General features: G+C 56.9%; 7 protein-coding genes across 7 annotated transcripts; 2 read left to right on the top strand and 5 right to left on the bottom strand.

Annotated features, from left to right (window-relative positions):
• Positions 1-807: 807 nt before the first annotated feature.
• UV8b_04818 (uncharacterized protein) lies at positions 808-1,413 on the bottom strand (the record flags this gene model as incomplete). Its single annotated transcript, XM_043142316.1, has 3 exons — positions 808-846; positions 1,024-1,035; positions 1,105-1,413. The coding sequence occupies 3 exons, from the start codon at positions 1,411-1,413 to the stop codon at positions 808-810; spliced, it is 360 nt and encodes a 119-aa protein (XP_042998250.1).
• A 2,179-nt stretch (positions 1,414-3,592) lies between these two features.
• UV8b_04817 (uncharacterized protein) lies at positions 3,593-5,543 on the bottom strand (the record flags this gene model as incomplete). Its single annotated transcript, XM_043142315.1, has 3 exons — positions 3,593-3,895; positions 4,013-4,602; positions 4,766-5,543. 3 exons carry the CDS (start codon positions 5,541-5,543, stop codon positions 3,593-3,595), a joined length of 1,671 nt encoding a protein of 556 aa, XP_042998249.1.
• A 1,602-nt stretch (positions 5,544-7,145) lies between these two features.
• Positions 7,146-7,829, top strand: UV8b_04816 (uncharacterized protein; the record flags this gene model as incomplete). Its single annotated transcript, XM_043142314.1, has 3 exons — positions 7,146-7,216; positions 7,333-7,411; positions 7,470-7,829. 3 exons carry the CDS (start codon positions 7,146-7,148, stop codon positions 7,827-7,829), a joined length of 510 nt encoding a protein of 169 aa, XP_042998248.1.
• Positions 7,830-8,148: 319 nt separating this feature from the next.
• Positions 8,149-10,341, bottom strand: UV8b_04815 (uncharacterized protein; the record flags this gene model as incomplete). Its single annotated transcript, XM_043142313.1, has 6 exons — positions 8,149-8,511; positions 8,582-8,729; positions 8,811-9,583; positions 9,675-9,802; positions 9,900-9,979; positions 10,163-10,341. 6 exons carry the CDS (start codon positions 10,339-10,341, stop codon positions 8,149-8,151), a joined length of 1,671 nt encoding a protein of 556 aa, XP_042998247.1.
• A 3,743-nt stretch (positions 10,342-14,084) lies between these two features.
• Positions 14,085-14,570, bottom strand: UV8b_04814 (uncharacterized protein; the record flags this gene model as incomplete). The annotated part of the gene is made up of 3 exons (XM_043142312.1): positions 14,085-14,252; positions 14,327-14,437; positions 14,505-14,570. 3 exons carry the CDS (start codon positions 14,568-14,570, stop codon positions 14,085-14,087), a joined length of 345 nt encoding a protein of 114 aa, XP_042998246.1.
• Positions 14,571-15,607: 1,037 nt separating this feature from the next.
• On the bottom strand, positions 15,608-16,252 carry UV8b_04813 (uncharacterized protein; the record flags this gene model as incomplete). Its single annotated transcript, XM_043142311.1, has 1 exon — positions 15,608-16,252. The coding sequence occupies one exon, from the start codon at positions 16,250-16,252 to the stop codon at positions 15,608-15,610; it is 645 nt and encodes a 214-aa protein (XP_042998245.1).
• Positions 16,253-16,806: 554 nt separating this feature from the next.
• Positions 16,807-17,966, top strand: UV8b_04812 (uncharacterized protein; the record flags this gene model as incomplete). The annotated part of the gene is made up of 4 exons (XM_043142310.1): positions 16,807-16,870; positions 16,935-17,209; positions 17,335-17,736; positions 17,847-17,966. 4 exons carry the CDS (start codon positions 16,807-16,809, stop codon positions 17,964-17,966), a joined length of 861 nt encoding a protein of 286 aa, XP_042998244.1.
• Between the last annotated feature and the right edge of the window lie 110 nt (positions 17,967-18,076).

Raw genomic sequence — 18,076 nt, 5'->3', positions numbered from 1 at the left:
ACAGACGCTCGGCCAGACTCTCCTCTCCACACACATCGAGCCAGAGACGGCGGCGGGCGCTGCGCTAAGCTCCCAGCCGCGTTTGCTTTCGCAGGCGGGAAGCGTTGATGGGGCACGATGGTCTCGGCGCGGAGAGCAACTTTCGGTGTCGAAACACGTCTTTGACTTCCAAGTTGCCCTTTCCCCCCCCGTCACCCGACGCACATTCCCTGTGTCCCTTGCGCCGTCGCTAATGTGGAAATGCGCAAATTCGTCACGTCTGCTGATAGGCATCAAATGTCCATTGCCCGTCGCACCGAGCGGGGCAGGGCAAGCTAGTGAAATATGTTTCTTGTCCAATCTATATAATATAAGCTATCGGCGACTAGCGCCTCTATATACAATGCTCCATCTGGTATGTAGCCTTGGCCCTGCAAACAGATGACTTCTTGTACTTGCAGCAAAAAGAGTGTCTTGAAGGGAAAACCAGCGCACCAGCTGCATGCAGCTCGTGCGCAACCGTTATTAGAAACAAAAAAAATGCGCACCGTCGTAAAAAGAAAACCACTTAAAGATACAAGAGTAGGCCGCGCTGGAGGGCGCCCCCTGCATAATGCGATACCAACTGAAGCTTGACTTATCCCAGATAAGGCCAGCTACTACAAGGCCTCGCCGTGGTCGACCGCCAGGCCGCGTGTATCAAGTATAAGAACCCGAGCCTGATACTACCACAGTTGTCAGCACATCAGCAGCAGAAAACCGGGAGACGAGAAGAGAATTCAGACGTACGCAGCCATGCAAGAGTCAAGGCACTTAGAACGTATTCGCCTACTGGATCTTGTTCTCGCACCACTTCCGAACGGTGCACTGCTCCATGTGTTAGTAAAACCCGCGGCCGCCACCGTCAAAGAAAGAAAAAAAGGAAAATATTGAGGCTAGGAAAAAAGAAGGAAAGGCTAGGAAAGAGGGACCGGAAGGGAAGATTGAGGGAAAAGGCCAGGAATAGGAACCGTGACCGGAATGCTCAGCTGTTTCAGTACTCACATCCTCGTCCTCCTAAAACCGCACCAACGTTAGCCACGACGTCCCCAGCTTATGCTCGCAATCACAGGAATAGGGACTCACCGAGTGCTCGCAAGCATTGGGGTTTCTGATCATGCACTTTTTAATTGCATAATTCCGCACTTGGCCGCTGTTGTTGCTTTTGGGATCGTATCTACCGCCAGGGAATATTCTGTTGGTGGTGCTGCCGGAAAACAAGCTGCCAGAGGAGCCGCGGGAGCCGCCACTAGAGGAGAGCAGGCGGCCGGAAGTGCCGCGGCCGGCCCGCGCTTCGAGGAACGCGAGCCCATCATCCTCGACATCAAGAGGCTCCACGGGCATGGCGTGGACAACAGCCACAAAGGCGGCGACAAAGACGGTGGAGAACTTCATATTGAAGAGAAGAAGAAGAAGAAGAAGAAGAAGAAGAAGAAGAAGAACTTGAAGAAAAGAGTGAAGAAGCAGATATCTGTACACGAGAGCTGGCGAGGAGCAGTTGCTACCGAGCAATCATCTCCATCATCCTTGCCCGAGCACGGGATTTATATACCGACCTCGCGCTGGCTGCATACGTATGCTGTTCTCCTGTTCCCGGCGCGAGCGTCTACGGACGCGCAAGTCGCGGGCGTCTACTTCGTAGGCCGACCAATATGCTGAGTAAGGCGGCGACGCCACAACACCACCACCCAGCCCCGGAAGCAGTCTGCTCGAGCGGGCAGAAAAAAAGAGGACACGCTTTTACTTTGGATGCGGGAAAAGCGAATTTTGCGCAGAGGCCGTCGTGTGTAAAGTCTGGAAGATCTAGATTTTGCATGGGAACCCCTGGTGGGTGTTGCGCCGCCGCCGCCGCTGCTTGGCGTCACGTGCGCGGGTGCGGAGCAAGCGCTCGGCATGGCCGGCCGTAGGTTGCTGGCTGCCCCTGGCTGCGCTTGGCGGGCTGCGCTTGGCTGTTGCTGCATCTGGCGAGTGGCCAGCAGCACATCATCGACACATGTCACTCACCCAAGGTACAGTAGGTAGGTACCTACATGTCCTACATGTACCAGGTAACCTACATTTTGTGGCTGGGCTGCCTGCGTCTGCGTCGACAGTCAGTGATGATGGTGATGATGACAGCAGCGCCCATCTATCCCGCTCGAGAAGCCCGTACATTACTTGTCAGCTCTCAGCTACCAGGAGGCACCTAATTACCTCTTGCCTCCCAAGGTTGTTGCCCCCTCGCCTGCTTGCCTGCTTGGCTCCAGGCGCAAAAGTTCGCACCACCACCAACATTTGGTCGAGCCTCCTTCCCCCCAAATTCTGGCACCAGGCGCCACAACCGCCAGCTTGGGGAAAGCGAGGGGCTAGTGGTGGTGTCTGGTGGGGTGGGGGGGTAATGCCTCGGCCAGGGGGAGGTTGGTTGGTTGGCTTGTGTGGGGGGGGGGCGGGTGGGTCAGCAGACAAGGCCGGAAGCGATTGACAGGCACCGACCGGCAACGTTCAGCCCGGCAAAAAAAGCCTGATGCTGCCATGCGCAAGGGGGGCACCAAAAACAAAAAAAAAAAAAAAAAAGAAAGAGGAGAAAAAGAAGAAAAGAAAGAGAAAAATACCCCCGTTCGATTCGATGCGTCATCAGAGTGCCATTCGCCCAGGTTGTGCATTAACTAATCCGCGGCTACAACGTTCCATCCAATATCCCAGGATGCAATCAATGCGTCTGGTCGCGCATGTGCTGCGGAGTAAAACCTGGAAATCTTGGGGGGGGGGGGTACCACCACGGGCCGCGGCTCAGCAGCAGGTTACCGCGTACAGGTGGGTCAACGGGCTCAGCGTCGATCGATGCTTGCTTTATGCATCATCACACAGTCTACGGATACGTACGAGACGCGGCATCAGGCAAAAGTACCCGAGGGGCGCGGCGTTAAGGCGTAAAGCACTGCAGGGGGACCTCTTCGTCGCGGTAGTAGAAACAATCAATGCCAACCGCAATCTAGATGCGTCGAGTCTCGTCTGGTCAGGTCATCTGGCCATTGCTGTCGAGCTGCTGACGAGTTACTTTGTGCGCTTCCGTCCAGCTGGCCGAAATGCGAAACGGCTGCAAATCAACGAGCCAGCTGGCTGATGGCTGCGGCGACCTTTGGGCCTGGACCTTGTAGGGCCTCGTAGCACCCCGAACCGGAAGGAGAGCCCCACCTCCCTGAGCGCTGGCTGCCCCCTCCTACCTTGGATGGGGGGGGGTTCTAAATTCCACCAATGACGGGTCTGGTGCTCGTGCGTTGAGGGACACGCAGCTTTCACCGACCAATTACGCGCAAGGAACATGGGCCACAGTCCCGGCTGCCGGGAACCTCGAGCCAAGGCACGCCTGGCCCCGCGCACTCGGTGGATAACCTGGGATCAATTGCCTACCTAGGTACCTACCCACCTACCTGGCAGGCAGGCAGGCAGGCAGCCATGTATTGACACCGTCGCCAAGTGGGCAATCTCTTGCCGAAAGCGGTCTGCCGCCAGAGGACAGATTGTAATCGAATCGATTTCCGCTGCGAGAGACCGAGCTCGTTGCTACGCAGCGACTTCAACCAGGTTCCCCCCCTCAACCACCCCCGGCCACTTGTCCTTGCCCTGTCCGCCATGCGTCTGCCCCAGCCAATTCCTGTCCGTGGTTTTCCGACGAGTCGGACGTCTCCGTTCCTTCCGTGCTGCCCTCCGTCGACGCTGGCTCGCAGAGGCGCGGTGCCTCGTAGTGAGTCCGCCCGTCCAGTATCCAGGTCGTGCCGCCAATGAGCAACATGACGCCGAGCACGACGACGCAGTAGTTCATGCTGCTCGCCGTGACGGGGACACTTGGGGGGAAGACAAAGAGCACCGTGGTCAACATGGTCCACAGGATGCCAACCTAGCAGCCAAAGTCAGTCAACCACCCTTCCTTCCCGCCTTTCTCCGGCTCTGGAAGGGGGAGGGGGGGGAGAAAACGGCAAAGAATGACAAGGGAAAGAAGACGAAACAAACGTACAATGTTGAGAATCCAACCCCATGGCTCAGACAGCTTGAAGCAGCGGCTCTCGGGCAGCATTTTGCGGCCCCGGAGGACGTGGATGGCCGGCAGTATCGCATAGGTCACGCCCAGGGCGACGACGGAAGCAGACGTGATGGCGTTAAAGGCGCTGCTCGAGCCCAGGAAGATGAGGCCAAAGACGATGACCCAGCCGACGGTCCAGAGCAGCGCATTCAGTGGCACATGGAGCGTGGGGTGCACCCGCGCCAAGAAGCTGCTGAAGGGCATCCCGTGATCCCGAGCAAACGCGTAGCTCATCCTGGTGCTCGTGCAAACCAGCGTGATGGTGGTGAAGACGATGCAGATCAGGGGGAACATGAGCAAGCATACGCTGCCGGCTCGACTCTTAGTAGCGTCCATGAAGACTTGCAAAAGAGGCCCCCATCTGGCGTTGATGACTTGGTCAACGTCGGCGACGCAGAATAGCAGGGCGCTTAGGAAAACGAACCCCGTCAACATGCCGATGGCTATGGAGTAGAGCATGATTTTGGGGCCTCGGCGCTGAGGGTCGGCTATCTCCTCAATCATGTGTGCAGTTGCGTCAAAGCCTGCCTTGTCAACATGACCACGTCATCAACAGCAACATCATATCCATCATGATTCAGGATGGAGCAGAAGGCTCATGGACATGGAGTGGTATTGCCCGGAGTGTAACAAGTAGATTGGACAAAAAAAAATACGAAGAAGAAAAATGGAAAAGCCTCGACATACCAGTCAAGGCAAAGGCTCCTTGGAGCAAGCCCAGCAACCAGGCCAAACCATCCGGCCAGCCAGTGGTGTTTGAGAACTGGCCGTAGACAAAGCTGGCAGGCTGAAAATTTGGCGACGCGCAAGCCAAGACGGTGACGAAAACAACGGCGAGGCCCGCAACGGACCAGAAGAAGGAGGCCTTGGTGAAGTAGGGCAGCAGTCTAGTGAGCAACGCATTCGTCACCAAGGCCACAACGGCAAAGGCAATGTAAATGAGAAGCTGGTGCCACGGCATCGCCTCGTAGCCCGGCCTCAACAGGCTCACCACGTTGACAACGAAGGTGCTGCCGAGCAGAGGGCCCGAAGCGCTCAGGGCCACCCAGCCGCAAACGTTGATCCACCCCGTGATGTAGCCGACAGAGCGGCTGGCCCGTCGCCACGAGACGATGGCCGCCCAGTGGTACTGTCCCCCGGCGGTTGGATACGCGGAGAGAAACTCGGCCAGAGAGGCCGCCAGACACAGGTTGGCCAGACCGGCCGCCACGAGCCCCCAGACGACGGAGCTGGGCCCCCCCGACGGAAGAGCGAGGTTGATGGAGGCGGCGAGAGCGGTCCACGTGTTGAGGATGGCAAACGCCAGGCCCAGCATGGAGAGCATGGAGAAGTTGCGCTCGAGCTCCTGCCGGTGGCCGGTGGCTTCGAGGGCGGCCGCATCACGGGCGAGGTCGGCTCTTGGCTTGCTGCCTCTGTGGCTGCTGGGAGTGACGGCTCGACGGGCATCTGGGCGATTCGGTGGCATGACGGCTGGGGATGCTCTGGCCTGGAGGCACGTTGAAGACGAGCACAGATCTAGATTGGCTTGGGAGGTGGGGGTTTGGTTGATGACGGCTCCGTGTCACCTGCTTTATGGGGAGCGTCAGGACGAGAGGAGTGGCGCTTTTGCCTGCAGCTCGTCACCGTGTCTCGCCGGTGCACGGCGCGTTGAAGGGTAAACGGCCACAGAAGCGAGGAGGAGCAACCGAGTCCCGACAGATTGCGGCATCGTTATCTGGCATATTTATCTACCTCGTGGTGATGCATGGCCAACACTGAGACAGTCAACCGCGTACCGCGTACTTGATTGCTCGTCCAACATCTTACAAGCATCTGCTTACTACCAATACGAATTAGTTGGCATCGCTGAATCTGCTTGCTCCCTGTGACTGGCGGGGATAAGGGTTAGAGGTTAGGAACCTACCTGGCAGGCGGCGCGGGAACACAACTCATATGGGACAGGGATTGATGCATCTTAGTGTCAATAGTGTGGTGTACACGGCACTCATGCAGCAATTGATGGTTAAAAACCAGTCCGCCTGCAGAAACACCACGGATGAGGAGCGATGCAGAAGATGGGTTGGTAAGTCGAGACGCCTACTTGGTACTCGTTGCTGTCTGGTTCGACCCGACAATCCAGCGACCCAGCCATGCCAGCCATCAAGTCGGTCATGAGGTGCCTGTACGGAGTATATGCAAGGGCGATGCTCCCAACGGCAGCAGAGGGATGGATGGGCGATTGGACCATCATGATAAACCGGGCAGCTTGCAGTTGCAGAGTTGCAATTTGATAAAGCAGTTCCTGCAGCCCGTAAGCCGTGCAACGTGATTCGCCGGTTTCCGAGCGAGTCTGGCCGTCAGTGGCGGCAGCTGCTGACTGGAACCGACAGCTAATTTGGCAGCTGGCCATCAGACGGAAGGGAGTTAATGCAGCCATGGTCGCAAGAACATGACAATCTTCCGTTCGTGACGGTGGCAAAAAAATAAAGTATCGTGATGCACATACAACACTAGGGATTCGCTGGTCGTCACCGACCCAACTACTAATCTAGCGCTCGCTTGCTTATTTAACGGAGATCGGACGGGATCCAAAGGTTTCAAGCGGCTGTGGTCGTATGTACCAGACGTTCAGTTATTTGACGCTATAACGCGCACTAACGCATGTCGAGCTGCTAAAATGAGCAACAGCAGGAATAACAAAAAATGAAAATGAAAATAAAAAAGAAAATGCAGGACAAAAACATACAACACCGGGTATTCGCTGGTCGTCACCGACCCAACTACTAATCCAGCGCTCACCTGCTTATTTAACGGAGATCGGACGGGATCCAAAGTTTTCAAGCGGCTATGGTCGTATGTGTGAGCTGACGCCGTTGTCGAGGGCTATATCTCACACGACGCGTCGTCGCAAAATCCGGCTATTTAGGTCTTATCACCACCTCAGATGTAGCCCACGCGAGCTTTAGGCAGACTTCGTGGTTCTGCCAGCCCGCCAGCCTCGAGGATGCCCCCTCCGCCCCCGAATCCCTTACCGCTGAAGGGTATCGTGCGTCGGGGTATCGCTTGCTTGTAATGAGGCTATCGTGCCATGAACACCTGGCGCAGCTGGCCGGCCTGCACAGCGTTTCGTCTTTGTGAATCAGAACAGGCCCTGTTGGGGTACGCCGCTGCCTTTACCTATAAATATCAAGCCTTGCTGAGGCTTTTCCTCCCTCAGCATCTTCATCAACCCAGCAATAACCTCTGCTCTGACACTTGCTCACGTTGTCACAAAGTCCCTTTCGCCGCCAATATGGTCTCCCACAACACCGCCATGTCTACGTCGGCGCGGGCGACCCTCAAACTATCCACACTGTCCGCCCAGCTCCAACGCCTCCTTATGGAGTCCCTCGCCTTTAAAGACGCCGCCTAGTTCAAGGAGTGGCTCCGCTATATCTTGCAGGGCTCGTGGATGGAGTTCCGGCGCGACTGCTTGGCCAAGGCGGGCGGCGTCGTGGCGGATCCGGACAAGAGGAGTACGGCCGAAAAGGCCATGGATTGCGTCGATAACGTCGGCCCCGATTTCGGGTTGTATCACCCCGACAAGAAGAACTGGACGGTGCAAGATCACCACGTTAGGTTTATTATGACGGTTGTTCTAGACGGCTTGCTCTCGAATCTGTGGTCCTCCAAGGATTGGGATGCGAGAGGGCTTGAAATCAGCAAAGCTGTATACGAGGTGCTGTGCTTCTTGAAGGCGAGTTACGATACGGTTGAGGAGGAAAGAGATTAGCTGTGAGGGGGGCTTGTCAACCGGGGTGATTTGCTCGCGAGGGGGTTACATGGCCGTTTTGCCAAGTCTGGCACGGGAATTTCATAGGGCATCAATGATCAATGACATTGACAACTTCTCGTATTGGAAATGGCGGATAATCATGTCCCGTCGTGGGAGCAGGCACATCCGTGTCGTACAGTTGCGCAAGGGCCGCTGCTCGCCCGCCCTAGGTATCTACAAGCTTGCGTAGAGTATCTCCTAGCATCTGCCCATGTACTCGCTTGCTCTACGTTCAAGCTCGCACGCAAAGCCCTCCTGACCAACCCCTAATGATCCGTCAACGGGACGTCGCGCTCGCACGCATCTTCACCTCGTGCCAGTAACTGTCCCGCTTCATCAGCCTAAACTTCTTGCCGAACCAAATCATGGGCAGAAACGCCGAGCAAATCGCCAAGGCCACAAACGCCACGCTGATGAAGCAGTTCTGTAGCCCCAGCCCTTCCAACCACGGCGTGATGCCGTAGCCGATCGCGAAGCTCATGGTGTTGCGAATGATGATGACGGTCGTGAGCCCGTCGCCGGATACCTCGGGGAACGAGTCGACAAGATAGGCAACGGAGAGGGTGACGCCTGCCGCGCTGGTGGCCGAGAGAACAACCATGGCAAATAGGAGACCGAACCAGTGAATTTCATGGGCAGCCTCGATTTGCATGTTAGTGCAAGGGGGCAAAAAAAAAAAAAGGAATTAACACGTTTCGTGGGAAACTCACCCCGACGCCCCACAGGATGAGAGAGAACGGAGCTGCAATCGTCATGCCGGAGAACAGCCAGAGACGCTGCTCGGGTTCGAAAACGCCGCCGTTACGACGGGCAAGGCGAATCACGACCCAATCAGAGACGATGCCGCTGTAGACTGATCTGTGTACAAGCATCCTGTTAGCCGCTTTTTGCTGCAGCCGCGTTTTCCATAAATGCCAGTGCGACACCCGAGAAACTTACCCGATGATGACACCAATCAAGCAAGACACGTAGCTCAAGCCCACAATGCTTGGCTTGAAATGATATGGTGGGCCGCCCAGAATGATGGAGGATGTCGCGTTCAGGATGTTGAACCAAATCAGATAGGTGCCGTACGAGAAGCCCGCGAAAAAGACGTTGGGCCACGTGAAAAACCTGAATGTTTGCAATACGCGCTCATGCATGCGGAACCGTCTCGGCTTATCTTTGAGCGATAGTTTCTGCATGAATGTGTATTCCTTACCATGCGCACGAGCAGATGCGATGCGATCCCCATCCCCATCTCCATCCTCACCCCCATATCCGCTCTGACCCTCCTTTTCATCTCCATTCCTGGTCAGAGTCGTCGATTGCGACCTGTTCCCTTCAGGGCTAGGGTCAATGGGCGAGGTAGCCATCGAGCCGCGACCGCCAGGATCCGCAGTGGTCACCGTGACGCGATCATAGTTGGTCTCTTCCATGAACAAGAAGAGGAAGAGGGCGGCGGCGGCGGCGAAGATACCCATGAAATAGAAGGGCCATTTGTATCCCATGCTGTCGTTGATGAAGCCGCAGACAAGGGGGGCGAAATAGTTCGACGTTGCGAGCACCCATGCGTACCATCCCATGTACGTGCCTCGCTCATGGGTGAAGTAAATGTCCGTGATTGAGGTTTCGGGTAGTGCTTCGATGGGGGCGGCCACGAAGCCGGTGACGAGGTTGCGAGCAATCCATTGGCCGTTACCACTGGCGTACGGGCTCCAGATGGAAGTAGCCTGGCCGTTTTGTTCGAGTCATTTCTCCACATGTTAGCAAAGATATGCGAAAGCGAGGCGAAGGGCAAGATTTATGGACGGGCCCTCATACAACAACGCCAAGCATAGACACGAGGTACGTAAGCCGTTTGCCGTACTGCAAGGCGAACGGCTGCCAGAAGAGCAAGCCCCAGCCCAGCATCAGAAACATGTATCCCGTACCGGCATTTAGATCGCTGACTTTGGCGTTGCATCAGATGCCGAGTCAGCGACGCACACTTTGACGGGTTTGCAGCCTTGCCTCGCGGCATGGAAGAAGGCGTTGGACCAGACGTACCTGTGACATCCAACGCAGGCGATAGCGGTACCAGCAAGGAGTAGACAACGGACAATGCCATGCCGTTGAAAAACACGTACCTGTGGCAGGGGGGAGAAGAAAGGGTTAACCGGATAACAGGCTCAAGTTACTCCGCAGTGACCATCACCCATCACCTCAGAGCGCTGAGCCAATCATGGGTTTTTGAAAGGGTTCTCCAGCCCCTGATCTTTGGAGATTTTTCTGTTTCAAGTCGCAGTACGGAGCAGTGGCGCTTCACTCACACTATCAAGCAGATAAGATGCAGTCGCTTACGCGCGGGTGACCAATTAAGCGGGTCATTTGGATCAGAGGAAGGTGTCGGCACCAGAATAATGTCATGCTGGCGGCCGGCGTGCGGCGCGGCAGCGGTGTGATCCAAGTCAACAAGAAGAACGGTACCTGGTGCTAGTGTGGTGTCCATGTCTTCGTGTGCCGCCCCGTTGACGCGTGTCAACGTTTTGGGTGCCATCAGCTCCTGACAGCCTTTCCCAAGAGAGAGAACCTGAGCTTTCTCGACGGCGGGGGGGGGGGGGGGGAGGGGGGAGGGAGAAAGAGCACTCGGGCCAGACACCGGGAGGATTCTATGTCGATCCTGTTCCAGGGGGGAGGCCGAAATGGAACATATGAGAATAGAATCTATCTCCCAATTGATGTGCAGGGCGGCTGATGGAGAGGACAAGGCTTGGATGAAACAGCGAACAGAGCGGTCAAGACGGCAAGTCGGCAGCGAATCTGGCAATGGTGGCCTGCGGTTCCATGAGAGGGCGTCGGAGAAGGATGCGGGGCTGAGGCAATTGTGACTGGATTTGACACGGCTGCAAGGTGCTCATCACCCTGCGAGTTGAGGTTTGGGGATCGAGACGCGAGTTTTAATAAAACGACCACGAACGGAGCACGAAGCAAGGCAGGGGGGAGCGGAGCGGAAAAGTTTGTTCGACTGGCAAACGGACTGAGACAAAGCTGTCAAGTCAAGGCCATCGAGATGAGAAGGCTTCTGGTGCCAATTGATGTCTTGAACATGACTGGAATGAGGTGAGAAGGCGCAGCTGTCAGATTGGTAGATTGGTGGAGGTGGCGGCAGGAGTGTCATCCCAGCTGGCAACCCAAGGGGGCCAAGCCACGCAGCTGCTGGGTGGGGGGCCACGCAGCGACAGCGGCCAATGGCCCCGCCACAGTGGAGACGCTGGGGGCCGGGGGGCCGGGGGGTGAGAAAGCGCAGATGGAGTTCGGGACGGATCGATGGTGGACACCAATCAGAGGGCGGATATCATAGCGCGGCTGCTCCTGCTCGGGCTAACCGTCAATATAAGTAGGTTGGCCTAATCCCGCCTGCAACCAGACCTTTTAAACCGCCTCGACAATGCAGTACGTGTCAATACCGAAAGGGAAGAAACAACAGGATAAAAGAGGAAAGAAGGGCTTGAATCAGCTGTCCCAGCGTGCTGGCCCAGCTGGCCGGCCGCCCACAGAATCCTTGAAGGATGCCGACCTACGCAGCGGCGGCCATACTCGGCAGTACTAGTCCAGTGTATTTCATTCAAACAAGGAAGCCAACAGAATTGCGGATTGAATACGGAGTAATCCAGAACTAGCTGCTCGCCGCCGTCGATAACGTGACTTCGAGTTTGCCCAGTCATATGCAGGCCGGAAAGCTGTCTTGGCGCATCCAACACGTGCTACGCCCGAAACCTTGCATTTGATAGAGAAGCCGTCTCTCGGCCCAAGAGTAGCTGGGGGGGAAATACATGAGGAATAATTCGCTCGGCAACGTACTGACTTGCGGTAAAAACCCCCAATTGATTGCGTCCGCATCGTCAAAGGGGCTCTTGTGAACGAGATACGACCGCGGCGCCGGACCATGCCCCTTGCCATGATTGCGCAGATGCAATCCAACCCGATAAGCACGCTAGCATTGTGCTACCGCGTCGTGGCGGAGCGCTGGCCTTGTTCCCCCTTGCCAAGCGATCCGTCTGGACGGGCCTCGTGTCTGGGAAACAACCCAGGCACCAGCTGCGCACGACTCCGGAGCCCGTGCTCCGTACACGCAGACTCGGGTGCCAGGCGCCGTCGGGGCCCGGGAGATTCCCGAGCGTCTGGCGAGAGCATGCCTGTGATCATCAGCAGTTTTCCGTCTGCTGGCCTCGACAAAGTCAGTCTGGTCATGGTCATGGTGGAGCTTGGTCTAACCATCCCGTGCAAACGATGTATTTGCCGTCCTCGAGATGGATACGCAGCACGTGGCCCGTCTTGCTCCTCGGAACACCGTACGGACTACGGAGTACGGAGGAGCTCTGTCCATGTCCCATCGTTTATGGAACTCACCGCAGTTTCCGGATTCGGGCGCCAAGATACATGCCCAACCAAGCCGTTTGCCAGGCACCTTGGCTGTGGCTGTACTCCGTATTCCTCTCCCTGATCCACTGTCTCCCCGACGGGCTCATTTCAGGCCTTGGCGCACATACGATGCGAGTAAGCATGTGCCCGTCGCTTCACCGGCGCGGATTCCCTGCAGGTCTCTCTCCGGTCGCAGTTCGGAGTGGGGGATCCGTTGACTCTCGCGGATCGCAAGCTGACTGGATGATAGGATGAACCAAACCCTGAAAGGGCACTAAGAAGTTGAACCCTTGCCATTTTCACCTCTCGAGAGGATCCAAGCGTGAGCGGAGCTCCCGGGCCGCATATAGCAAGGCCCCCAGTCCCCGTCCGACAGGGAGCGGAATTGAGCACCGTGTCGAGGCGTGGCATCAATCGGGAATTTCTTGACACCGAAATCTGAATCGGTAAAATGTCCTAGAGATGGCTGCGTCCCTCTTCTGCTTTCCCCTGCTTATTGCTGCCTTGTTTTTTTTTTTCTTCCCCTCTTTTCATGGCCATGCTTTGAACTTGCTCGATATCGGTTAAACCCGCAACCAAAGATTCGCGGCGAAGTGGTCGACGCGAGTTGTTCCCAGGCGCACCTTTTCCGTATCTTGCGACTGTTTTACGCCTCCACGTGGCTAAATGGATACCGGGGCTTGATCCCGTCATGGCTGATCGTCTTACGACTGCGACGGCCACAAGTGCATTCGAGATCGCCACGCCCACCATGACGCTGGTAGCTTCGTCGGGATACGGCTCGTAAGCAGCAGATGCTCTGGGCCAGCACACCGGAAGTCACCTAGCCCGTTGCAGAGATTCGTCACAGCGTGGTGGTAGCTTGCAGGCGGCTCCACTGCGGTGTTTTAGCATCCATCTTGGGAGCCTTGCATCATGCTATTGCATCGATTTTCCGCGCTCATTCACCTCTTTGCCCTCCCTTTACGCGACCTGTTGTCCTGGCGCTTTACCCAAAGGAAGCGAGTAGTCCGTCTTGGCGCTTTGGTAAGCTCCCCCAGGGGGGGATTGACTGCGACCGTCGTTTCAATCCTCGTGTAACTTAAAGTCGCACGGCTCGACTTCTATCTTCCCGGGCCAGAAGCTCGCAGTGGCGGTAATCTCCCAGCCGGCCAAGGCGACATGTCCACGCAGCACATACAGCAGAGGGCGCTCGATGAATCTACTTCCTCTTGCCCGGATTGAAGTCGCGGCAGGGCCGAGCGGGCGGCTTCGCGAAGGCATGCCTCGTGCGTCTTTTCCTTGCAGTCGAATAAAGCCAAGTCCTTCTGGGCCTGCAAGATACCCCAGTCTTTTCCGCCTGGCATCCCCCCCCCGACGCGTTGACTTGGTCCTTTACGCTGTCCCCAGAAATTACTATACCGATTGCGAATCCACTTGTGGCGGTTTGTATCCGGCGCGAGCTTTGGTTTCCGTTCTCAGACGGGTCCGCCCGGTCGGAAAGGCTGGTGGCCCTGGCCGTGCTGGCATTTCCTCGCTTACCACGGCACATTCATCTCGCCGTCGCACTTTGTGATGGCTTGACCCCCGGGCGAGCAAGCACGCATACAGCGGCGTCTTTCACGTTAATAGCCGAGTATGAGCCAAACGCCACGCCATGGTCCGCCAGGTTCATTCACGGCATCAAGACTCCTCTACCAGGTGCTGAGCGAACAAGCCCCCCCCTTGTCATTCACTACCAGACATGACTCGACGTGAAGCCCAGGGGCCAGAAACCTCACGAAATTCGTGACCAGCGCCCGTTATTCCTCACCACAGCACAGCCTATCCGCCACGCACGCGCCGCGGAGTCTAGAACGACCCCGGAGCAAAGTCCACAACCATGGCCTTGGCGGCGATGCCGTCCGCCGACTTGATCCACCTGTCGACAAAGGCATGGTGGGCCTTGTCCTCGTTGACGTAAAAGTCGCGGTCGGCCGCCGAGGCGAACTCGACGACGAAGGCGTGGGTGAAGCCGTTCTGATTCAGCCTGTTAGCCGGTGGGGGGAGTGGGGTGGGCCACGGTTTCCGCTTCACCCAGCACCCGGGCGTACCTGGAGGCCCTCGATGGAGACGTCCTTTCCGCCGCTTGAGGCGGTAATGTAGGTCTCGCCCGTGGACGCGAGGACGCACTGCTCCTTTAGACGCAGCATTTCGTCGCAGCACTGTGGGCGGTGAGCAGTGGCAGCGGGGCGGGGGAAAAGGCACCGAGGGCGGTGGTTCGAAGCGCACCTGCTTGATGGAGTCGGGGCTGGCGTCTGGCTTGAAGCCGAAGAGGACAATGTGGCGGACGGGCATGGTGGCAAGTTGAGCATCCACGGTGGAGTTGTGGTGATGGTTTGGTTTGAGGAGTCGAGTCGAGTCGAGTCGAGTCTTGTTTGCAAAGGCATTTATCTCGCATCGTACTATTTAACCTCATTCCCCTCTTGGGGCAGACCGTAAACGGCACCACGCACGCTGCGTGGACAGGGGTTTGCCGGCCGGTATCGGAAGAAGTCCTACCCATCATGGGTCCCCGCCGCCAACTTGCCGTGTTTGTAGAATGACAACTTGACATCTACCACAACCTTCAAGGGCCCAATATATATATATAATATATATACATATATATCCGCTAGATGGCTATAACTCGGAAACACTATACCAGAATCTAGTACATTTGCATATTAACTGATTACACGCGAAGCTCGAGTACCGGGGGGAAACCTTATGCAGTGCCTCCATATTGTCTCTAACCCCTCGGGTCCCAGGGGGGGCTGTCGGCCATCTCGGAAGATATTCAAGACCCGGTTCATCTTTCTCACTTGGCGAGTTTCCATCTAAAACCGATGAAAGTATTGACCCCGTCCCGTGCGGATACAGCATCCCGTACGGTACGATATCGAAGGAAGTTTGCGCTTACCCACGGCCCCCGAACAATGGTATCAAGGCAACCTACAGGATTCCGCCGCTTGAGCTGCCGCGTCTACGGACCATGTCCGGAACCAGACTGTCATGTCAAGTGCCAGTCGTCTGCTACCTAGGTCAGCAGAGTCATCAGGGACAGCCTGGCAAATCGCCGATATGAAGCCCCGTCCGATCTTGCTTGACGCCGGGTGACAATTTGCTAGAGGCCAGGCGACACGCGCACCGTGAATGGCAACAGTCACATCATCACGGACGAGAACGTGTCTTCTTTTTCTTGCACTTTATTAAATCCTGCACCCAAGCGCAACTGCCCATGCCAACATTCCACCGTCAAGTTGCCACCACCGACCAACAACCCCCAGCAGCTCCTCTGCCCGACCGCCGCGCCGCGTCGTACCGCGTCACGTACAACAAGAAGGCGGGCGTTTCTAGCTAACGTTGCCCCCGTACACCTTAATAGCCTTGTCGAAATGATTGTTGAACTTCTTCATGAAGATTGGCGCTATAATCCTCTCAAAGATTGTCAGGTTGTCCAGCAAGGCGACCGAGAGGTCGTTGGTATCCTGCTTGAGCTGGTACAAGCTCGACAGGACGAGGGCGCTGAAATCGCCCAGGACGTCCCTCTTCTCGCAGAGGATCTCGAGCGTCTTCCGGTGCTTCGGCACCAGCATGATGACGGCGATGCCGATCTTGAGCGAGCTGGGCCATCCGAATCTGTGCACCTCTCTGGCGCTGTTTGCACCCATTATGAGGGACCTGTGGAGGTTGACGCCGTCGACCTGCAGCTGCAGGGCTTGGGCGATGCCTTTGGAGCCGGGCTCGACGAGCTGGATGTCGGCAGCGAAGATGTCCAAGAGGCTGAAGACGTCTCTGATGTCTCTTCTCGTGGTCCTGCCGTCCGCGTTGAGGGCATACATGACGTCTCTTGTCGGGGTCCTGCCCTCCGCGTTGACGGCAAGGAAGAGCGCGAGGAGGGGGAGTAGAAATCTCATGGTAACGCAGGTCCCGGGGGCGGGGTTTGCAGTGTATCTTGCGGACAAGTCGGAAGCTGTAGCTCGGATGAGCTTTTTCATACGATGGTGTGATGGTGTGGAAAGGGGTGTCGGGCGGGTGGGAGCAAGGATACCCGTCGTGTTTGTGTTTTGATCTTTCACCACTAGTTTTTTTTTTTTTTTTCTGTGTGTGTGCTTCTCTCGTTCTTCTTCTGGCATATGGAAAATCATATGAGATGACTCGGGGCCAGAATCTTTGTCCTCCTGCGCTTTGCTGCTCTTTGCCTTGACGTCCGTGGTGACGGGAGTCTAAATTGAGTTTCGTCGTCGGCAAATGTAAACAAAGCGCTTGACAGAACAGACACGCCACCGCCACCGTGTAAGTTTGCAAAGGCATGATTCCGGCGGGCCGAAAGTTTCCCATTACGCGGCTCAAAGTTCCGCACTGATGGAGGCGCCAGCTTGAAGGGTTCCGATGCCGAATTTTGCGTCCCCGGGCGCCGAGCGCGGAGAAAACATGAAATCTACAGCTCAACTGAAAGGGGAGGGGGACTGAATTCCCGCACAACTCTTTCTCCCATCTTTGGCCGAATCCCGCCTTGTGCCTCGTCAAGGGAACACTCGTCATCATCAAGATGCGCCGAGTTCTCGCGATTGCTGGATTGATTCCACTCCAAGCTGCGGCGGCGCAGGAGCGTGGTGCGTCTCGTCTCCGCCGGGTCAGCAGGGCCCGAGCCGCGTGTCGACTAACCGAGAAGCGCAGTCTCGTCCAACGTGTTTGACCGAATCACCAGATACACCTCCTTTGCGGCGGCTTCGTACGCGTACGAATGCCCGAGCCCGCCGTTCGGCTCGCACATAATCAAAACATTCGACAACGAAGGCACGGACACGCAGGCGACCCTGTTCCACGACTACGACGCGGCCGAGGTCATCATCGCGTTTAGAGGGACGTCGACACCACAGGACCTAGACACGGACCTTGACTTTGAGCTTGTCCCGCTATCTGTTGTGGGCGCAAACTGCCCAAACTGCAAAGTGAGTCGGGGGTCGTGACAGAGACGGGACAGAGCCCCCCTTCCCTTCCCTTCCCTTCCCTTTCCTTTCTCCCGGGGGAAGCGGGTTTCAGGCCGACATGGGCGCGAGGCTAACCCCGGGAACAGGTTCACCGGGGCTTCCAAACGGCGTACAACTCGATTGCCGACCAGATTGCGCCCGAAATCAGAGCGGAGCTGGAGCACTCGGGGTCCCGTCTGGTGGTGACGGGGCATTCGCTCGGAGGCGGCCTTGCGGCCCTCGCCACGGCGTCGCTGATCGGCCAGGGCTTCAAGGTCACGGCGACGTACACCTACGGCGAGCCGAGGAACGGAGACGCCGAGTGGGCAAAGTACATCTCCAGGGTGGCTCGCGATGTCAACTACTTCCGCGTCACGCATTACAAGGATGGCGTGCCGCAGATCCCGCCTTCGGAGCTGGGATACGTCCACCACGGGCCCGAGTACTTCCAGAGTCGGGATGCTAACAACACGGCGTCGACTACGTTCAAGTGCCCGTTGGATTCTCTGGTTCGTGGATTCATTCCCCCCCCTCCCCTCCCCCTTTTCCCGCCCTTTCTTCCCCCTCCCCCGGGGCGGAATCTGGAAACTGGAGGAGAGAGGCGCTGACGGCTGAGCAGGCGTGCAGTACGGGGCAGGACTTTGGACCCGACCCCATCAATCGCTCGCACCTGACGTACAGCAACATGATCATCGGGAGCTCGCTCTTCGTCCAGGCCTGTGGCGCCGTGTTTCCGTGACGTGCTGGCCTCTTTTGTCAGCGGGGGTGGTCGGGGATCGGGGCGGCGTGGGCAGAGTGTGGAGGAGGTGGCGGAGGGAGACTGTCGGGGGAGGCTCGCTGGTTGGCCGA

This window comes from Ustilaginoidea virens, chromosome 4 (assembly GCF_000687475.1).
Source record: "Ustilaginoidea virens chromosome 4, complete sequence".
NCBI lineage: Eukaryota > Fungi > Ascomycota > Sordariomycetes > Hypocreales > Clavicipitaceae > Ustilaginoidea > Ustilaginoidea virens.
This window is presented reverse-complemented; position numbering and strand designations above follow the sequence as displayed.